We start from the raw sequence: 22,038 nt of genomic DNA on the forward strand, positions 1-22,038 counted from the left end.
CATCAATGAGCTCAGGGTTCATAGTAAGATCAAAGGGGAGCAGCTCTTGGAACATGAGAAGTGTGTGCAGGGTGCCTCTCATGGGTCCCAGGGTCCAGTGCAAAAATGAAAATGTATGGTTTTTGTTCAAAAAGAAAAACAGCTATCATAGGCACTAAAATAGGAGACTTTTGTTTTTTAATGGTCTTTCTCTTGTCTTATCATGGTGTTTTATTTGCTAGTATGCTCCTCACCATGGGATACTGGGAGAAGAACAGATATTCACACTGGCCTGTGCTCCTGCAATTTAGCTCAGCATGTATGTGCCTGAGAACCTACACAGTGGGGGTCAGAAAGCCAATCTCTCATTCCTTCCAGCCTACACCCACAATGCATGGACAAGCCTCAAGCTTTCTCTGTGCTTTAATGTGCTTAGTACTGGATCAGGGCCAGGTGGAGGTTCACCCCTGCAGCTCACCCTCCAAATGTGCTCTGTTGCTGCTAACCACTGAGGGTGGCCAGTTGCTGCTGTAAACTGCCAAAATGTCATGGAGACTGTTCATCAACCCTAACCCTCTACCAACTCATATTCAGGCTCTTGTAGAGGGGTTGAGGGCAGCAGAGAATACCAATGGTCACTGGGTTCAGGTGGGGAAAGAAATTTGGGCAGCCTGGCAGAACCATTCTAGAGAGAAGGGAGTTGGTAGAAGATGGAAAGGTGCGTGACTTGAGGTTCCAAGTCCTTGGGTCCCATTGTCCCCTTTGACTTCACCTACGAAACACAAACACCAAGATGATAGTATTATATATTTCAAGATGGTGGTCATAGAACATTAAACCCTAAACACTGGGCCCTTCTGAGCCCAACACCCTTTGCCATTATACTTGTTGCATGCCCATGAAGCTGCTTTTGGGTGTGTGTGTGTGTGGGTGTGTATGCATGTGTGTGTGTCCTATAAAAAGCTTCAAATATTCACTGTAGAATTCAATAAGGCATCAACATGATCTGAGATGGTTGTGAGAGTTCCTTCAGTTATGCTATCCTTGGTGGTTGCCTTGGAGGAAAAGCAGAGTACACAGATGATAGAGCCATGTTATGATTTTCATAGACCCAAGGCCCTTTCAGTCATAAAACAAAACAAAACCCAAAAAACTTTAATGTATGTTTTTTATGCTTGCAATGATATAAATATTCTATAGTAAAATATTTTCTTCAACTGAAGAGTTTACCATGATAAAACATTTATGTGGGCCTCTAAAGTGTTATGGGTCCTAGGCATCGAGCCTAATAGGTAAGTTGGCCCCTCATGGATGGTTGTTTTCATTTAGAACTGGCATAATAGATATGAGATGGGTTGGCAGAAAGGATTCTGGAGCCAGTGGGGAAAAGCATGAGATCCTGGCTGGGTGGTGAAGAGTATGGGAAGTCTCTAGGAAATGAAGAATTGTTAGGTAAGGGGCTGGAGCCACAGTGAAAGGAGTGGAAAGTAGTCAAGGGAAGTGAGTTTATAAATAAATGAAAGGTTGGAGTGAGAATGAGAGATAGTCTAGGTCCTATGGTATTGAAACATTCAAAAACTGAAAAGGTTCAAAGTTTTGTTCTAGAAGAAGACAAGTCATGGACTACATAAGTTTTATTTTTATGTTTAATTTTTCTCATTGAACATACACAATATATTAAATCATCAATAGGTAGTTCCCTAGGAAATAAATTCTGGAGGGGGGGAAAATCAACCTTTTTAGATGATTCTTAAATATTAAGAAGGCCGATCCCTAAATTACACTCACCTGGTTCCAGCTTATTTGACTGTGATTAAAGAAAGAAAGGAGAGAAGGGATATTGTTTTGTTCCAGTTGGGGCTTTTATATATAATCAGTGCCCCAATTTTTGTGAACAGGAACTTCAGGTTTTAAATTCAGCACATTTTTACTTAATTTACAAGTGCTAATGTTTCAGAGATAATTTTAAGCAATATAACATCAGATTATATATGAGCTATTTTATAATAATAGAAGTTGCATTTAACTACAGGTTAAATGACTACGTTAAAAGGGAATACAATTATTTTAATGGATTTCTAATTAAATGCTTAAATCCTGGATAGTCTAGAGGTGCACTTTAAATTAAATTGATCTCTCTTGGAAATTTGGTTGAAAGCTGCTGGCAAAGAGGAAAAAAAAAAAGATTTGTTTTTAGTGTATAACAGTTAGTATTACTTTATGATAAGTTGTCCTGTTTTGGTAAACATCAGACAAGGAAAGACAGAGAAAGAACAGGGAATATGTAATTTAGTAATGGGTGAAAAAAATAAACAGATATTTTCCCAAAAAAGTACAATTTATAAACACATAAAATTCTCATTCTTGAGAACAATAAAGTGCAAATTAAAGAAAGGTACCAATTTTGCTAAATAAAGAAAGTAGCAAAATGCTGCATTATTTTATTTGTACTACTGTGTTTATAATATTTTTTATGTTTTAAAATAGTGTTCTCTGATGAAAAAAGTATATGTATATTTTTCCTACCAGCTGTTTTGTATGTGGAGGTGTTACATAAATAGAAAAAAACAAAGGCGAGGAGAAGAAATAGGAGGGGGAAGATATAGAAAAGGATAAGCCAGTGAACTCTCTGTAGTTGGAAGTGTTTAATCAGAGTATAGATAGCCACTGCTAAAAATGTTAAAGAAGGGACTCCTACTGTGTGTAAGAGTTGGGATTAGTTTATCTTTGAAAGTCTTTACAATTTCTACAATTGGATAAATAAGTTATTTCTAGCATTTTAATAATTTTTTTACTAGGAAAGAAAATAAAGTTGACATTAGAAGTAGCACACAATTTAACTATATTCACAAAAATATAAAGCAAACTTAAGCTTTTCTCATATAAAGAGTAACTTAAAGCATCATACAGAAAAGTTAATGCTTCTTTCCTAGTATGTAGCTTGAGCAAAAGTTCATGGTGGGGTTCTGGTTCATCTGGATCACATGACCTTCCTTGATCTAACCATGGGGTTAGGAAGACCGAATTTTCAGGTTGTCTCAGCTGGGATGCTGTGCCCACCCTATAGTTAGATGATGGTCATGGGACAGAGGGGTGGTGACAGCCTAATTCTGCCCCAACCCACAGAAAGGAGCTCTGTAATTAGGTAAAAGAGGAGATAAAAATGTTTTGTGTAGATAAAATCATTATTAGAACCCCCCAAAGTCATAATATCAATTAGTTATTTATATTTTCTGTGAAACTCCTATTCAGGGTATGAATTGTGAGGTTTATGGATGTTATAAAAAACATTAAAAATGGCTAGTTCCCTTCTGTCAATGTGACCTTTGAGGTGGGGTTATAGAAAAGAAGTCAACTAAAAGGAGTTAGGTTTAATTAGAAGTAATAGAAAGAAGAGAAGCTGGTGTCTGAGCTCCTTTTCTGAGTCTTAATTTCCAGCTCCTGGATGCTCACTCTGATCCCCAAGCTGCCCATGACCTGGAGCTGTCCAAGGCCCCATATCAGCCCCTGTCCTAGTTTCTCTGCTGGCTCCCCCAATTGGTGTGTCTCTTCTTCTCTCAGTACCACTAAGAGATCTTACTCTTTCCTTGAATCTGATGTGTGGTAATAATGCTAATCAAAAGTCATGGTAAAAGGGGAATAGCCTGCCTTACTTCACTTTCCCAGGAATGTTTTCCCATTCACTCATATAATTACTGGGAAAGGAAATGTTCCCTATTTATTATTTATAACACATCTATCTATCTGTCTCTCTGTCTGTTTGTCTATCTCTCTCTCTATCTATCTACAGCAGAACCTGGTGTGTATTCTGACCTGTATTCTCAATACCTGGGGAAGGGTCACCTTTCAATCAGTGATCTCTCTAGTATCCAGAGATCCAAATGACCCTTGTCCCATTTGAGACCTTAAAGTTAGGTATTCAGAGGTCTTTGAATAATGTCTAGATCAACCCAGTTATCTCAATCAAGCAGGCAGTCAGCCGATCATTATTTATTACCTGCCTCTGATTTCTAAGCCCTGTGTTTGTCCTCCCCTCTCCTATGGCCCCTCTTCTCCACCTCTGGATGTGTCTCCATTTACCACTCATTTGGGAAACACTTACCTAGCACCATCTAAATGTAAGCATTATGATAGACCTAAAGGAAAAGGGGAGAAAGATTAAAATCTCTCAGAGGACTGTACTATTCACTGTCCTAGGGAGTGAACTGTGAATTCAACTAAAGGTTTCTGTTTCTCTGACAGAATGCCCAGGGTGAATGCCTTCTCTACTCCTGGAAGTAGTATCCTTAACTCTCAGCCTACAGAGGGTTTAGCTCTTTCTTGAAAACTGGAAGAGAACCAATACGTTTGGACTTTGAGTTGAACTAGATGTAAAGAAAAGTAGCTAAGCAAAATGAGCTAGACAAATTTTTGTTCAGCTCAGTTTTACTTGCTCCCTCACCTTCCTTTGCCATTTGTGGTTGATGCTATAAAAGTAGAAAAGAACTTTCGCATAACATTAAGTATATGCCAAACTGATGTTTGTAGTAGGCTCTGTGTACATGCTTTATTTTCATTGCTTGCTGTTCCCTCATGTAGAGAGACTGTGATGACAATATTGTATCACAATATACCAGAGCCTTATCACACTGTGGTCTTCCAGGATGATATTGGGTCATGTTATAGATGAAGCAGCAATATAATAGATCCAAGAAAGCATGGCCTTGAAAGCTCAATTTTCAATAAGGAGAAAGAACAGGTTATTCTGGGCTTGGAACTTTTTAAAAAAGAAATAGTCATCCATGAAGGTTAACTTGCTGTCCACATCCTGCACTATAGAAGAAAGACTTTATAATTTCCAAATCTGCCTGATTGTTTTCAGTCCTCATATTATTTAATTTACAGAAGAATTGATTTTTTTGTTCATTCCCTTTTAAAAAGACTCTCCTCCTTGGGTACTAAGATTCTACACTGTCTGCTCCTCTCCACCTATTTCCACACCTCTTTCGCAGTCTCTTTTGCTGAGCTCTCTTCCTCTGCAGATTAATCTCTCTGTTACTCATCTATTCATTTTTTCACCTTTTCAGCAAATATTTATTGTGCATACTATGGGCCAGGCACTGACTTAAGTACTGGATACACAGTGATAAGCAAAACACATACATTCTCCGCCCTCAAGGAGCTAACAATGTAGTAAAATTGTCGGCTTCCTGGGTTGGTGTCTGAATTCTCACTGTTCTTTTAAACCTCATGAAGGCACTCAAGTATGGCATCTTTTCCTTCTTCCTTCCTTAGCTAACACAAATGATCAGCTTGTAAAATCAGGCCCAGGAAGATTAGCGATCTATCCAGTATTTTGCTTTATTAATAATTTCAAGGCTATGTGCAATCAACAGGCATAAGTGAAATAAGGAGAAAACAAGAACATCTCTGTGGATCTTCAAATCCTTCCACTCTGTAAGGGACATGTTCTCTCTAACCCAGAGTAGCATATGATCATGTACGTGATTTCTGTTCTGGGTGCTATCAAGAACAGTGCAGGGTCTTGGATTCTACCTGAATTTTACACTAACCAGTTAGCCTGCAACTGTTTCATAGATGCTGACAGAAGACATAAGACCCCTGAGCCAGAATCAAAGGACTTTATTACTCCTGGCAAAAGCAGTAGCCCGAGCATCATTTATTTGTGTCAAATCCCCATGTCCCCCAAATCCCATAGCAGTGACACAAAGGACCTATTATGGATGCCTACACATGCAATTGGTTGCATTATACAAGGGAAATACTGAGCTTAGGGTATCCACCACTTTTAGATTTAGTGGAAAAAAGCCTGTTCATTTTCTCAGGGGAGATGTTAGCTCATCTCTCTGTGCAAACACAGCCCTCAAAAATGGCTTGGGTAAAGAGTAATCAGGCATAAAATATGTAAGGATTCTCAGGGTCCATAGTGGATTGTTTCTACCAGCATATACTTTCTCTTGGAATGTACTCATAAGATTTGAGGTTCTCAGTAATTTTAAAATTACTCCTCTCTTTTGCATCTTTAAGTCAGATGGTCCCTTCCCATCAATATTTAATCTACTGCAAGTCTGATCCACCTTAAAAACCCTCTCCTTCTCCCTCTCCTGTCCAACTATATCTTCCTTTTTCTTAATAGTTAAACTGATCACAGTATGTGTCTTAACTCTCTATCTTCCTTTCTTTGTCTCCTGCTTTTCCTTAGCCCAGTAAATGGCAATCTAGGATCAATCTCAGCTCCTCTTTAGAAACAGCTTTCTTTATCCCAGTTTCTTCCTTTGTAGGTAGGAGTAATAGCAGTATACACTTCATAGGGCTGATGTGAGTATTAATGCCGCTATTATACATGAAGAGTTTAGAGCACCACCTGGCACATTGTTCGTGTTCAGTAATCATCAGGTGGACTGTTATTGTTAGCATCCTCTGCCTCATCATTGTCATCAGTGAAATTCTTTTTCTAAATCTGGTATAAACTTTCTAGTTCCTGTGTTGACCACTTTTTCCTTCTTGAAACTCCCCCACCGCTGGCTTCCATGATGCCAGACTCAATTTTCCTCCTATTTTTCTGCATGGCCTTCTTGGTCAGATCTGTGTATTCTGTCTCAGCCTATCTTCAATATTGATATTCCTCAGGGTCCTCTATTTACCTCCTTTCTCTTCTTTATCTGCCTTCTTCACTTAACGGTATTTACCCATCAATATGCCTTGAATTACTATCTATATTGGGATACCCAATACTCTTTACCTTTTCATTTACTTTTTTAATAGATATTTTTAGAGCACTTTCTATGTGCCCAATGCTGGGATAGCTACTGTGAATAAAACCCATATGATTCCTGCTCTTATGGGACTTACTTTTTGAGAGAGAATACAGATATCAAATAAAATAGAGAATGCAGATGTCACACATATGACTCCACAGCTATTGATGAGTTAATGACTCCAAAGGAAAGGAAGAGAGTCCTAAGAAAGTATGGCATATAAATTGGATCTAGGGTAAAGGAAAAATGAAGGCTTCCCTGAGACAGTGTGGTTCTTGGGTGGATAGCAACAGGATGCAAAGATACTAGGTAAAGGAGAAGAGGAGGAAATAGGGAGTACAAAGCATTTAGGGGACTTAAAGAAGGTCAATGTTGCTAAAATACAGTAAGGGGAAAGAATAGCGAGATACAGTTAGAGAAGGAAGCAGAGACCAGACCATGCAGGGGCCTGCAGACCAGGTTGGTGATCAGTTTAATCCTAAGAGAAAAGGGAAGGGTGGAAGTGTATAAAACTGAGACAAGGAGTTCCTATTGTGGTGCAGTGGAAATGAATCTGACTAGTATCCATGAGGATGCAGGTTCGATCCCTGTCCTTGTTCAGTGGGTTGCTGCCAGCTGGGGTGTAGGTCACAGATGTGGCTCAGATCCCCCATTGCTGTGGCTGTGGTGTAGATCATCAGCTACATCTCCGATGTACTTAGCCTGAGAACTTCCATATGCTACAGGTGTGGCCCAAAAAAGAAGAAAAAGAAAAAAGAAAACTGAGACAAGTGAGGAAGTATGTGACAGGATCAAATTTTTATATTTGAAATATCACTGTGGTATAGCATGAAGACATTGGAGGACCCAGTGGTGGATGTGGAGGGAGCTTTAGCTTGGGTTTGAGTGGTGTCAGTGGACATGAGAAACGGACAGACTTGAGATGTTTCAGAAGATTATTTAGATATAGTAAAATTTGATATTAGGTCAAATATGGGTGACAGAGAGGAAAGTATCAAGGATGACTCCTAAGTTGGTGGATGGTATCTGAAAAATCTGCCCATGTTTTTCTGTTGATTTTAGTCCACATACTCAGTTGACTGTTATGTATATATCCCTAACATTTCATGTCACTTGCCCATCAAGTCATGATGACCAAAACTAAACTGTTTTTCTAGTGTCAAATGTTCCTCCTTCTGTGCTGTTCCTGTGGATGCCATAAGCATCCATCCAATTGCTCAAGTCAACTGACCTTGACTCTTTCTTCTCCATCACATCCAGTTAATAACCAAGTCATTTTGATTTTCTCTTCTTAAACTCTTTTATATGTGTCCACATCTCTTTTTTCCACTGCTACTAGCTTAGGTCAAGTCCTTATCAGCTTTCATCTGAATTTTGGCAGTTGTTATTACTTGGTCTCTCTGCTTTCAGTCTCCCACTTTCCTAATCTGTTCTTCACCCTGCTGGTCCCCATGGTCCATAAAGTAAAGCCATGATTGCTTAGTATGGCAGGAAAGGCCCTCCATGATTAGGCCCTAGCCACATCTTTAGCATAGTCTTTTTTTTTTTTTTTTTTTTTTTTTTTTTGCTTTAATCCTTACTCTACACAGAGCAAAACAGAAGGATCACTCACAGAGTAATTTTGAGGAAACCACTCAAGAAGCCATCTTCAACCTCTTAGACACTATCAGATGTACCACAATTTTGCACAGGCAGTTTGATAAACCCTTAATATTTATAATAAAAATGAACCAAAATTGTGACATATCCCCAAATTTATTAGCATTTTTATGGAATGTAATTTCTCTAATAATGCTATAAGGAAGAACTGCATGACTTTTCCTAAGCCTTGATGAAATAAAGAATAAAACATTTCACTGATTGGAGGACAATAGATCTTTTTGAAAAGTGTGTACTGAGTTAGAGTTGCACTTGGTAACCTCCTCCTGCACACTCATTTTACAGTTTGTATGCATCAGTTAGGATGATTTATTTTACAAGCAATAGAATCATGTGACTTAAAATGCTTAAACAGTAAAAAAAGATGGTGTATTGAATCACTTAACTGAGAAGATCAGAGGTAGGGAGGACTTCAGGCAGAGTTCAATCAGGGCTCCAACTCCTGTTCTCTGTGAGTCCTTCAGCTCTGTCCTATTTGTTGACTTTTTCTTTATTGGGGGCAAAATGTCTACTGCATAATGGCTCATATACACACACTAAAATTTCCAGAGCAAGAAGGCCTCTGTGTCCCAGGTTCCCAACCTGTATGTTGAGCTTCATACTGATTGGCTCACAGCTGAAATTCATTCATTCCTAAGAAGGCCATATGCTAATAAAGACATTACCTGGCCCAATCACTGTGGCAGATGGAGGCAGGTTTATGCCAAGTGGAGTCCACCTCAAATTTGAGAAAGCAGTAGTGTGCATTAATCCCACATAATCTAAAATGACAGGGATATCTTTCCCCAAAGGAAAACCTGAGGGTTATTTAGAATTAGCGATGAAGAAAAAAAGATGAATCCCAAATTAGCAACCAGTGAATAGTCACTCTAGACCCAGTTTCAATTTGTTCATTGGCAAACAAAAATTATTCTGTGCCCCGGATTTTTTTAAGCAACGTGTAAAGCGTCCAAAACAAACATCAAGAGTCTCTTGCAGGGATGAAAAGAGGGCAAGTGGAGCAGAGCCCAATTCTAAGAAATCTCATTGAAAAGTATGAGGGAATAAGACTGTTTCAGGCTCTCAAACCACACATTCATTCATTTGTTGATAGGACAACCTGGAGTATCAATGCTATTCCAGAAAATGCTTAATATCACAGGATCCTTGACCTTAAGGAATTCATTCAATCAGGAGCTACAGAATTATAAAAGTCAGCAGCTTTGATATGCTGTAGCATATCAGAGTGAAAGTAGTAGATTAGTACAGAATGAAAATAAAGCTACTTGGAAATCTAGTGGAATCTTCAACACACCCTTTAATATTTCCCCCAAACCTAATGCATCTATGATGGAATGTTTAACATAAAGCAGCCTGGGAATACTTATTTCCAATCAACAGGTTTCTGACGACAGAATATTAAAAGGCAAATGCAAGAATAATTTATCTTACTCTGGCTGCACACTCTAAAAAAAATTATATGAAACTTGATTGTTTGGAAACAAAAGCAGATCATTGCTGTCTCGGGGAGCTTTTATGTGCAAGATACAGTTGGTATTAATGTGAATTCTTTTAAGCTATTATATTCTGTGATTGTCTGGGGAGATAGTTTTGCAAATAAATACAGTAGAAATACTTAGAGAAAGGACAGTAAAAAGGAAAAATAGCAGCAGTTGATTCTTCTTGACATTTTTTTACAGTGTAAAATCATCAAATCCTTGGTCCATATCACAGTGATAATGCTGAAAAAATTCTGATCACCTTATCGTTATTCCCAACAGTGTTCTCGAGCTCCAGTTCTAAGGGCAGCGTTTTCTGTAAGCATCTAACATAAGATATAACTGAGAGAAATTCTGGAGAAATGGTTTCTTCACATGAAGTACACCTGATAATAGCATTTTAATGTAATATTGACATTTCTGGTTTTTAACTCTGTTGGGCAGAATCTTGATGGAAAAGAAAATCACTTGTGACAGCTTCAGCAAGAGGGTCTAATATCATGGCAATTTAACCCGGTTTTATCCTATATCAGGATATACCATCAGAAAAAAACTAAAGTGTCCTTCATGTTTTACAGAATAAAGTCGCTCATAACCGATAATGCTAAAATTGTCTTAAATTATTATTATCGAGGGGATATTGTAAGAAATATTGATGGTTTATTTTCAGAGGTATTTGGTAAATAATTTAACATATAAATGTATGTATGTATGTACGTATATACCAACACTGTTTTGGTCAGAGTTTTGATTTGTCTATTTGGACAGAACTGGTTTGCTGGTCAAACAGCTGAGAAGTGGAGCCAAATCATGACATTTGTGATCCATGTGATATTTATATTTGAAAAGAGGACTGTCTACATTCTTACTACTCAATATAGTCCACAGACCATCAGCTTGAGAATTGGAGCTGTTAGAAATGCAAAATCTAGACCCTTGTCCCAGATCTCAGTAGATCCTCATCTGCCTTATAACAAGATCGCTAGGTGATTAAAGCATTAACTACATCTGGGGATCTCAACTCTGTCTCCACATTAGAATCACTCAAGGTGCTTTGAAAATGTTTGATTCCTGGGTCTTACCCCAATTAAATTAGACTTTTTAAGGGCAGGACCAAGGCTTGGGTCTTTCTAAATGCTCACCAATGTGCTGCCAGATTTGAGAATTGTTAGTTACACAATGCCCATATAATCAGCAAGTCCAATATATTTTGAAAGGACAAAAAAATAAGAAAGTCAAGCCAATTACTTTGCATTTGGTACCACTCTATAAATGATTGATTTTTTAAATGTTAATAAGTTTGCTTAGCTACTGTGTGAATGCAGCCTATTATGTCTCAACCTGCCCAGAAGTGTATTGTATTGTAAATCAGGAAGAGGAGCACTTCGCTATCTAAAGTAATTAAAAGAAAATTTTAGGTTTGTTTTGCAACTTTACTTTCTTTTGCCAACCTTATTCTCCAAACTGACAGATCTAAATACTGAATCTTAGATAGTGCCACATTTAAACTATTGCATCTTTGGATTATCCACTCTCTTCTCCATGCATTCAATTCTCAGTTTTTACCTCAAAGATCCCCTTTTCACTGCAGCCCCAATGCATTTTTCCCTTCTTGAATTCCCATTCAGCTTAGGGCTTCTGTATGTGCTTTCCATTTAGTGGAATAAAATTAACCTGTTTAATTCTACATATAATCTCAAGCATTAGCAATCTATTCCAAAATCTTATGCATGAATAGAAAAGAAAAACATAAAGCATAGCATAGTACATATAACAATCATTATTATCCCATCCTACAGGTGAGGAAACTGAGTCTCAGAGAGCCAAGGTGACTGGCCAATAAATTTCAACACTGAGATATTTTCCCAAGACTGACTCAAAATACAGGAAGCTGGGTTTGCTTTTGTTTGTTAATAATGTGTGTGAGTGTGTTTCTAATATATATAGTACTTCAATTATAGTTCTGGGGTAGATTAAGAATATGAACACATTTAAAACATACTGAAAGAAGAGTCATCCTTAAAATCAATGTCCACTCTTATCTTTGGAAGGAACCAAATGATTTTGCCTTTTTACACTAACTTGGTTTCTTTTGTCAGAAAATTATTAAAGCTTTTTTTGAGTAGGGCAAGGGGAAGGCGTCTTATTATACCCATTACTATACTTCTTTCTCTAAAATCACCTCTTAATACACAAGTCATAGCTGAGTAACTTTCTTGTGAAAAAATTGGAACATTATAGATATGGATGAAATCTCTTATCCAAAACCTCCACACATACATCCTACACTCTAGCTCCACAGTTTAGATTCCCTTCCTTCCTTCCTGAGAAGTAATCTTTTTCTCTGTGTACACTCTTCCTGACACTGTTAATATATTTAAATACATATGCATGGTATGTTATAATAATTTTTGAAGATGATAAATAATGTGTTGATTATTATGTGGATAAAATGTGTGGCTCTTGGGAATTAAGAGTTTTATTTGTGTGTGTAAAGTAAAAAACCCAGGAAGGATATCTAATTCAGGAGTTGACAGAACTAATATTCAAAATTATATCTCGACCCTGTGGAGTAATACCCTGAAGCCAGAAAGATAAAAATTTAACTAACATAAATATTAAAGCCCTGAACAAAGAACTAGTAACAAATGGGGAATTTTGATTTGATATTAGTTTATATGGAAAAACTTAGCAGCTTGTTTATCACAAACTCAAAATTTAATAAAAATTCTAATACTTTGAAAAGTCATAGTTCTTATCTCTAAAATAAGATTCCTTTTAAAATATCAAAAATTATTCCCAAAGATCTAATTTTAGAAGGAAAATACTAGACTGTTTAAAATGTGTCCAATATTATAAACTAGTAATTTATAAATGTGGTACTAATTCTGTGATTTAAATTCTTCATTTTTTTCATAGAAAAAAGCCACATTAAAAAAAAACTCTTTTGCTTCCCTCATGTCAGATGCCCTAATTTTTACAATAGTACAAACATTCATTATGATTTCAGCATTAAAAAGCCATATGAGAAGACATCGCAATGGTGTTCCTTCTCAATATTGATGTCTTCTTGAGTAAGGATCCTCCACTGTGGAATTAGATCTCACTCTATGGAAAGCTAATTATCTAGTATGATAACTTATTTTAATGAAGAGTATTCATACCCAACATTCTTTGCCAAAGTATCTGGCATTGGGAGTGTGGAAAGTCAGGGACACTCTCTGCATGAGACCCGCGCTTTTCCATACTAAGTCTTGACTTCACTGCCTGATTTTTCTTTGACACATGTCAAAAAAACAGATTCTCCAAACAAGAAAATTTAGGAGGTCTTAAATTACTGATTATCTGAAAAGCTTTTCCTAAATTTGTGGATATCTTCTTATTGTGATTTTAGATCTGTAAGTAATGAATATATAGGGTGTAAGGAAGTATAGGTTTCGAAAGAGAAACTGATTTTCCTTTCAAAGGGAGATGAACATTATATTCATTTCACACCACCTTGGCTGATCATTAAGACATAGGGATCAAGAATCTTGACCTCTTTTCATTTTTTCTAAATTAATATAACTTTTTATATAAACATGCTAAATATTTCAGAAAGTATTAAAGGAAGAAGCCAAGTCAGTGGAGCAAATGTATTGATGTGTTTTTAAGAACTCCAGACTGTGGCTTTATTTGAATGTATCTATCTCTGCCCTGATGTCCACCACAGTACATGAGAAGGAAAGTCAAGGTCTTAACTCTATTACTGACATTATTTAGCAGCGTCAGACCAATAATAGGTGCTTATCTATTCGTTGTGCTGCTCCAGATAGAGTAGCTCATTGTAATTCTCCCGTCCAGGTTTCCTTCCCTAAGGAAATATCTATATCTCAGATCTGTCTAATTAATCAGGATGTGAAGAATAGAAAATTGTGAGACAATCCCTATGCTCCACATTGCTGAGCTTTAAAAAGCTCAATAAAATTTCTATCTACATTTTCTTGTTTATACTGTGGAGTAAAATGGATCAAACAGGCAAAGATTTGTGGCAACAGAGATGGTGCCTTTGTGCAATATAATACATACTGTGTATCAAAGAAATATTGTGCCACTTCTCTGAAGCTGACATTGGAATGACATTGTAATCCTGGCCATCTGTCTTCCTCCTCTAGATGTCGATGAATGTGCGGTGGTGAATGGAGGCTGCCAGCAGCGCTGTATTAACACTCTGGGCACCTTCCACTGTGAATGTTATACAGGATACAGACTCCATGCTGACGAACGCACCTGCATAAGTGAGTAAATATTAGAACCAGCTTGAAGTCGTTTTCAATGAAAATCGACCTGCCCATGGAGGGGCAGGAAGAAAAGATTTTTCTGTGGTAAAAATATCTATAGAAGCTGATGGTTTTCAAATACAATTCTATCTCTTAGAATAATAAAAAAAAGATATTTTGCTATTAAAAGATACAAAGACAAAAAAAAAAAAAGATGGGGAGGGAACTATAGAAATTAACATTCACAAGCAAAAATTGAATCCCCAAATATGGGGACTATTTCCACAGCATACACTTTCTGCTATCCACGGTCAAGTAAAAACCAGGTAACTATTTCTTACATACAATAAGGGCAGCACAGAGCCACAATGAAGAGAAGAGGCTGGGCTGCTAATGTAAATAAACTAGCTGCAATGTTTATTCATTTCAAACCAGACTCAGAACTGGACTCATGATTTTAACAGCAAAAATTATGACAGATTTTATACCAAGGAGTTTAGAGTTGTTCAAGAATAGTTAAAGCTACACATGTTAACTCTGAGGTTACTATATACTTATTGTATATCAAAATTTTCCTAGATATCAGTTTGGGCTGGTAGGATTATCATTTTAAGTCTTTATATGTTTCTGAATTTTATAAATTTCCTGAATTGAGTAGGTACACAGGAAAAAATAGAATAACTTTTAAAATATTGTACCTTCTATACAGTATTTTACAGGATTACCAGTACATGCAGATGAGGTATTTATCAGTAAAGGTTGAGCTGGGGAATTTTTGTATCTGATATAAAAATATTTTGCAAAGTAATGAACTATATAAATTTATGATATCTAGTTTTTGTGATAAGGCAAAATAAACGCTCTAGTAACCAACTAAGTTATATTTTCAGGTGTAATTAATTTTCTAATAGAGTTATTAGCTATTTCTTAAAATCATTAGGCTCTTTCCTTGTTCCCAACCTCCATTGCCCTTGAATTTTCCAATTTTTGTTGTAATGACATCACGTTGAAACTGGACCTGGATAAGAATGTTATCATTTGTCTTTTGTATTTCTGTTCCTATTGTACAAATATATGGACATAAATTATAACTATATATGTATGTGTGTGTATATATGTAGTTTGTACACTATAATGAAATTCTGCACAAGAAGAAGATCTGCACATGGTGATATAAATATGCCATGGCCATAGTGTCCATGTATTTGTTATTATATATATTATGTATGGAACAAATTGAGCTAATAAGAAATATGGATTTTGTGAACACAATCATTTTAAGCATTTAAGCCCTTGGATGCCATTCTACAGAGGGGTTTGACTGAGAGCCGTGCAATTGACCTCTGTGGAAATTTTCATGCTCTTCCCACATGCATACACTGAAGCTTTGATTTCAAAGAATGGTTTTAAGAATCTCAGTTGACACAATTACAGCAGTCTTGCTAAGATGAGCTCACCAAGAATTTAAACACTTTGTATGAATAATGTGAGCCTGAGGATAAGAACTGTTTGCTTTTTTGTTTTGAAAGAAAAGGTTTACTGTAGAAAACTGAGTCTTACATTGGTTTGTGTTTTGCATAATTTTGTGGGGGAAGGTTAGATTTTTTAAAAATGGGAAAGTTAGATCACTTTCCCTTTGAGATTTTTTTTTTCCATAAGAGGAAACAGAACAGTACTTACCAGGAAATTGTAGTAAATAGGACTCCATTGTGACCTACAGCAGAGTCAACAGAAGAAAATGCGGAGTTATGGAATTTTATGATTCCACTGCTTTGGAGTACTGTAATTAATTGTCTCCATTTATTCTTTCCTCTTTACCTTTTTTTCCCCTTCATTTGTCCCATTCTGCCCATCTTGTGACAGGCTAGTATGACAGGCCTAGACTAGTGTGACAGGCCTAGACTAGTGTGACTTTTTGAAGTAGAGCCTCTGGTGCTTTTGCACTTTCTCTTAATCACAGCTGCAGTAAACTTCTTATACCCCAAGCACAGAGTTTAAGATGACTTTATTTCAAGAAAGGATCCCCTCTCTAAGGGTTGTGCCTTTGTGGTGACATATGGCCAGCAGTTACTTGTCAGTCTCTGTCAGAATGATCAAGTTGCACAAAGTAGTATAAAAGCAGGGGCTACAACATCTGGCCATCAGTGCACAGGCCACTTGGCCCCCTAGAAAGTGTGGCCTGGACTGCTGATAAAATGTGATCCTAGTAAAACAGAGGATCTTTGTCTTAGTGACCCTCAGTGTGAGTCCTGAATTTGTTTGCAAATTTTTAGAATACATGTCAATTTTTTGTTGGCAAGGACCTATAATTTTCATCAGATTCTTAAAGACATCAATGACACTTCAAAATATCCCCCATATGTTTTTGCCTTTTTGAAGGTGCTGCTTTAAAAAGTATATATCTGGGGGGATTTTGTGATGCTGTTATACCATGATACAGCCCCTCTATACTGTCATACAGTCTGAAGCAAAGCTGGTCAGTGACTGCTTCTCCTTGCAGCTTCCTTTGTAATGGGATTCCAGGCCAGGGGTCTGGGTACTTGTCTTTAAGCCGTGTTATACCTGGTTGGTAGAGAGCATAGACGCAGCATAGGAAAGCAGTCAAAATGAAATTCAAGCCAGATTTGCTTTGCTATCAGTGGTCTCCATTAACACAGATATTACCAAGTAAGTTATATACTTTTAAGCTTACCTTTGCTCAGAGTTCCCATTGTGGCTCAGTGGTAAGGAACCCGACTAGTATCCATGAGGATGCAGGTTTGATCCCTGGCCTCTCTCAGTGGGTTAATGATCTGGCGGCATTGCTGTGAGCTGTGGTGTAGGCCTCAGATATGGCTTGGGTCCCTCGTTGCTGTGTAGCTCTGATTTAACCCCTAGCCTGGGAGCCTCCGTATGCTGCAGGTGTGGCCCTAAAAAGCAAAAAAAAAAAAAAAAAGAAATTCCCTTTACTTGAAAACCAAGAGCTTAAAAATGGAAACTAGAGTTTAGCAATCATTAAAGACAGAAATGTTCTTATTACTCCACTGCTGAATCTCATTCATGGGTTAGGCACAATAGACTGGTGGAATTCAAGTTGGTAAAATATGGCTTTCAGCAAATCACTCAATCTCTCTACATGCCAGTTTCCTCATGTGTTAAGTGTAGAAATTGGACAAGGTGACCTTAAAGTTATGGCATCTCCAAAGTGTTATAATTTTCTGGAGTTCCCCAAATTACTAATTCGTTACAAGTCATCTGCTAGCCTGTATATTTAAACTCCATTGGATTTTGTGTAATAATTATTTTAGAGAGCACTAATTTTATTTGAAAAGTATTTAAAGAACTTAGACTTTAGAAAATCCTACATAGAAACAGAGTGTGAGAATTTTATATCCAGTTTAATAAAAATGAGTGCATAACTTAAATGTTTTTAATGGAAACGACAATTATACTTTGGTGCCTTTTTTTTTTTTAAATAGTATTTTCTGTATCATAGAATCCTATTTTGGAGGATTCCAAAGAGTAATCCAGACTAATCTATCTTAGGGCTAAGAAGTCTGAGATCCAAAGAAATCAAGTAGCTTTCACTCTAAAGAAAAGTAGTTTTCAGGAAAATCTGTCTAATTTCACTTCTGATCAAATGCTTTAAAATTATTTCTGAAAAATGTAAAGAAGACCAAGAAAAATCATAAATGCACTGATAAATGAAATCCTTACATTCTATTTTAGTAAATAGAGCTGAGGGCTAAAATCATGTGTTTTCATATAGCTATTGATGAAAGAAATCCACTTTACATTATCACCATATAAGTGCAAATGTATCACCTCTCCTCTACATTTCTATCCAACAAACCTGGCTACTCTCAATTTTCCAAGTCAGCTATGCCTTTTTCCATGTCCACACTTTACCTTACTCAACCCTAGATTCTCTCTTGGCCCCAAGTCTCCACTTGTCAAAACTCAATTTACCATGTGCTATGTCCAATGTCAGTTGGCCCGTTAAGCCTTCTCTGGTTGCCCCCAGCCAAAAGCATTCCTTCTTTATCTTTTAATACCATATAATTTAGTGTTGCCTTAATGACATATTATAACATATAGTTTTATATGTGTGCAGTTGGGCTTCAGACCAAATGAAAGACACTGATGACCTTCTAATTATCAGCTTTCAGAGGAGTCTTTTCCTTGCCTTTCTCAATGGCCTCTGACACTATTAACCACTCATTTTTCTAAATGTTCCTCTTGACTTCCTGACAGCACAATTTTCACCTTTGACTGCTGCCTCCCTGCACTTAGATTCTTGTTACCCGGCTCTGACTTTCGATTATCTTCCTCTCTCCTTGCTACAGGCTGAACTATGTCCTCCCAAATGCACATGTTGAAATCCCAAGCCCCAATGTGAGTGTATTTGGAGATGGGGTCTTTGGGCGAGAATTAGGTTTAGATGAGCTTGTGAGAGTGGAAAATGCTCACAGTGGGATTAATGCCTGTGTAAGAAGAGACACCAGAGAGCTTGCTCTCTCCACTATACAGGATCCAGCTGGGAAGTGGCCATCTGAAGCCAGGAAGAGAGCTCTCACCAGGAACCAAACCCCACGAAAAGCTTGACCTGTGATTCGCCAACCTCCAGACCAATGAGAAAATAAATTCATTATGCCCCTCAGGCTGTAGTCTTTTTTATAGCAGCCCAAGCAGACTCATGTTCCCCTCTCTTCTCCTTTATTTCCCCTTCTCTAATTGATCTTCATTTCAGTCTTCTTGTTTTAGACAAAAGTTACTATCTATACAATATCTGGCATGTATTAGTTAAATGTTAGCTATTATTATAACAGAATGTAAAAAGATGTAAGGACTGACTGCACCCAGATGGATTTGCTTGTTGGGGAAGAACTCACACTTGCAGTATTTCTAGCTTTTGGATCTTGGGCAAAATATCTTTTGATAGCTTTGAATTGGAGATTTTTTCTCATTGTTGAGAAGCAGGCTTTTGTAGATATTACTAAATCTAAGTCGTGATAATGTAGACTAAACTCCTACTGCCAGTGGATATTTTTTAACAGCCAGGGGCTAGATACCAAAATAATTATATTACTCAAATTTTCTGTATTTAGCTGTATAATTTGCATTTTAAGTAACTTGTAAGATTTTAGCTGTAGTTTGGTGTACCTCACAAAATTTTTCTTGTCTTACCATTCTTCATAACTTTGTGAAACATGTTCAGCTCGAATCTCCATTTGTAATCCAGTCTTTCCCCTGCTATATTTGTTGGAATGGGCCTTCCCAAAGGAGTAAAATAATGAAATCATTGAAAGTTTTAATGCTTGCATAGTTCCCTCACCTCTCTTTCATGCCTTCGGCACATAGGTTTATTAACATCTGTACTCACAAATAAACAAATGGAATCACTGGTGTCTGCAAAGAGAAACCTTGGATAAACAACATTTTAATTATTTTCATCTTTAGTAGAAGAATTCTCTATTTCTCCTTGCTGGAAGTGGTCAGGATCTGTTTCTGTTGACTGGTTCCTTTTTATTCTCACTAAATGAGGTGGAGGGAAGGAAGAAGGAAGGCTCCCTGGAAGCTATAAACCAAAGATTTTTCTGTGTGATTAAGTGCACAGCAATGACAGAATCAGAGGTCCTATTTTAATTCTAAATAAAAAGACAGTAGGTGACAAGAAGGGGTAGATGTACAACCTGGTAACTTGATTAAACAAAGATATTCTTAGTAATATTTGAGCTTGAATAAATTTTCTTACATCAGATTTTTATGAGTTCCAGATTTTAAAATAATGCTAAACTTAGAAAAGATTGAGAAACCCATTAGATGTGGTTGTCTTCACACAATGGGTTATTTTGTTTTTGATCTCAGTGTTCTGATCAGTGATGTCTAAATTTTATTTGATAAAAGGCGTGGGAGATGCTTTCCAGGTAATGCAAAGAGAGATTGCCCTCAAATTAGAGTTGAAAGAAGTTAAAGACTTCCATTGTAACTACCTTTCAATTAGTTGCATTATTTATGAAGACAATTAGAAACAGAATTCATTTCAGATGACAGCTGATGTCATGAATAGGGCTATGTCAGGTTAAAAAAATTGTTTAGTTTGTCAGGTTGATGGCATCTCTCAGTCATTATCAAATTCATCGCCCTCGCAATATTAATCACTTTTATGTGGTAGGTGATAAATTTAATTCCCAGAAGTTGAATTTAAGGAACACGTCCCCTCTGCCCTCTTCTTCTCCTATCCATGACCTTGAAAAAAAAATCATGAACTTCCCAGGGTTTCATCCATTTTGTTGACACGTAACCCATTTCAAAACCTTTTTGCAAATACAGTGGATTTTGGGAATGCATTTAGAAAGCCTTTTTCCTATAGTTTTTCTACAGTTTTTAGACTATGGGAAGGTAAGGCTGACAATTTTAGATAGAGACAGACTGAGGTCTGAGTTCTACTGCATTGTATAAGAGTTGTGTGATTTGGCCCAGTTTCATCATCTCTGATCTTCAGAGTTCATATCATCTTTATCTCTTTCTCTTCCTCTCTATCTGTATCTATAGCTATTAAAATCAAGATAGTAATTCACAAAAACCAATATGCCCTGGCTAAGAAAACAAACCATATAAAGAGAAATATATTTAACACATTTGAATGGTTGTCCATGGAGAAGCGGGGAGACTGAGAGTGGATTTGGGAGCAAAAAGTGAACAAATAAAACAAGGAAGATCAGGAGTTCCTGTCATGGCTCAGTGGTTAACGAATCTGACTAGGAACCATGAGGTTGCAGGTTGGATCCCTGGCCTTGCTCAGTGGGTTAAGGATCCGGTGTTGCTGTGAGCTGTGGTGCAGGCCGGCTTGGATCCCACGTTGCTGTGGCTCTGGTGCAGGCCGGCGGCTATAGCTCTAATTGGTACTCTAGCCTGGGAACTTCCATATGCCATGGGTGCAGCCTAGAAAAAGACAAAAACACACAAAAAAGGAAAAACAAAAAAACAGGGAATATCCTAAGGACTGGGGAGTGATAAGAATTTTCCTTGAACTGAGGCGTATGATAAACTCTACTTTCTGTATCCAAGGTTAAAACAAAACAAACAAAAATGATGAAATGTTAGCACCATGGTCTTCCTCCTTGCCTGTTTTCTTTTCTTCTTTCTTTCTATGTCAAAAGCATCTTCACAGACCTTCCTTCAGAAAAATCCCTAGGATTTTTTTTTTCTGTTTAGATTTATAAAATATGTTAAAAGTAAGGTTTTTATAATATGCATTGTATCAAATAATAAAACCCTAATTTTAACCACAAATAATTTTGTTGGCTCGCATTTGCTAAATAATTTCACAGTGTGTTACAGAATACTCCTGTGTGAGATGAAAGTAAACATAAAGAGATTAAAGCAGAGCCTGACTCATAGTCAATGTTCAGTAAATGGTGACTTGAACTAGTAATTTATGATTATGATGTATCTGCTCTTACACTCTTTTCCCTCAATTAGAACACCCATTCAATGCACAGAGATACTGAGAATGGGAGATTCTGAATTGTGTGCAACTGGAAGTATAGGAGCTTAGCTTTAAATTATTTGTTTATGAAAATAGAGAATAGGATTTAGGATTGTGAGAAAAATAATACTTATCTGGAAACAGCACATCTTAGGGGAAAATGCACCCAATTTTCAGGGTAACAATATCAACTGTACCATATAGTTATCCTATATACAAGCCGTATGACTTTGAGCTGTCACTTGACTGTATAATAACTCCATTCCTTTGTAGGTAGGAGATAGTGAGGAAAAGTTCCAGTATAGATGAAATTCTTAGTGCAATGCCTGATGCAGAGTAAGCAATCAATAAAAATTAGCTCATATTATTAATATCAGTTCTATACTTGCAATTGGCTGTAAGCATAGGACTAAATAAAGTTATGGAGGGTCAGA

General features: G+C 37.0%; 1 protein-coding gene across 50 annotated transcripts in view; it reads left to right on the top strand.

Moving 5' to 3' along the window:
• Positions 1 to 22,038, top strand: part of EGFEM1 (EGF like and EMI domain containing 1) — a 688,205-nt gene that overhangs the window by 414,648 nt on the left and 251,519 nt on the right. For 49 of the 50 annotated variants that reach the window (XR_014824261.1, XR_014824257.1, XR_014824258.1 and 46 more), the window contains one exon: positions 14,029 to 14,151. Coding sequence is in view for 45 of the 50 variants with exons in the window: in XM_084990208.1 (XP_084846334.1) it covers positions 14,029 to 14,151 (123 nt within the window). In the remaining 5 variants the exon portion in view is untranslated. Of the gene's footprint in view, positions 1 to 14,028; positions 14,152 to 22,038 lie in introns of those variants that run through there. The other variant, XM_084990223.1, reaches the window with a different exon arrangement.

Source organism: Sus scrofa, chromosome 13 (genome assembly GCF_054392235.1).
Source record: "Sus scrofa isolate SSC_HxYL_T2T_F1_AM1 chromosome 13, Sscrofa_HxYL_maternal_Yorkshire_Landrace_v2.0, whole genome shotgun sequence".
Lineage (NCBI taxonomy): Eukaryota > Metazoa > Chordata > Mammalia > Artiodactyla > Suidae > Sus > Sus scrofa.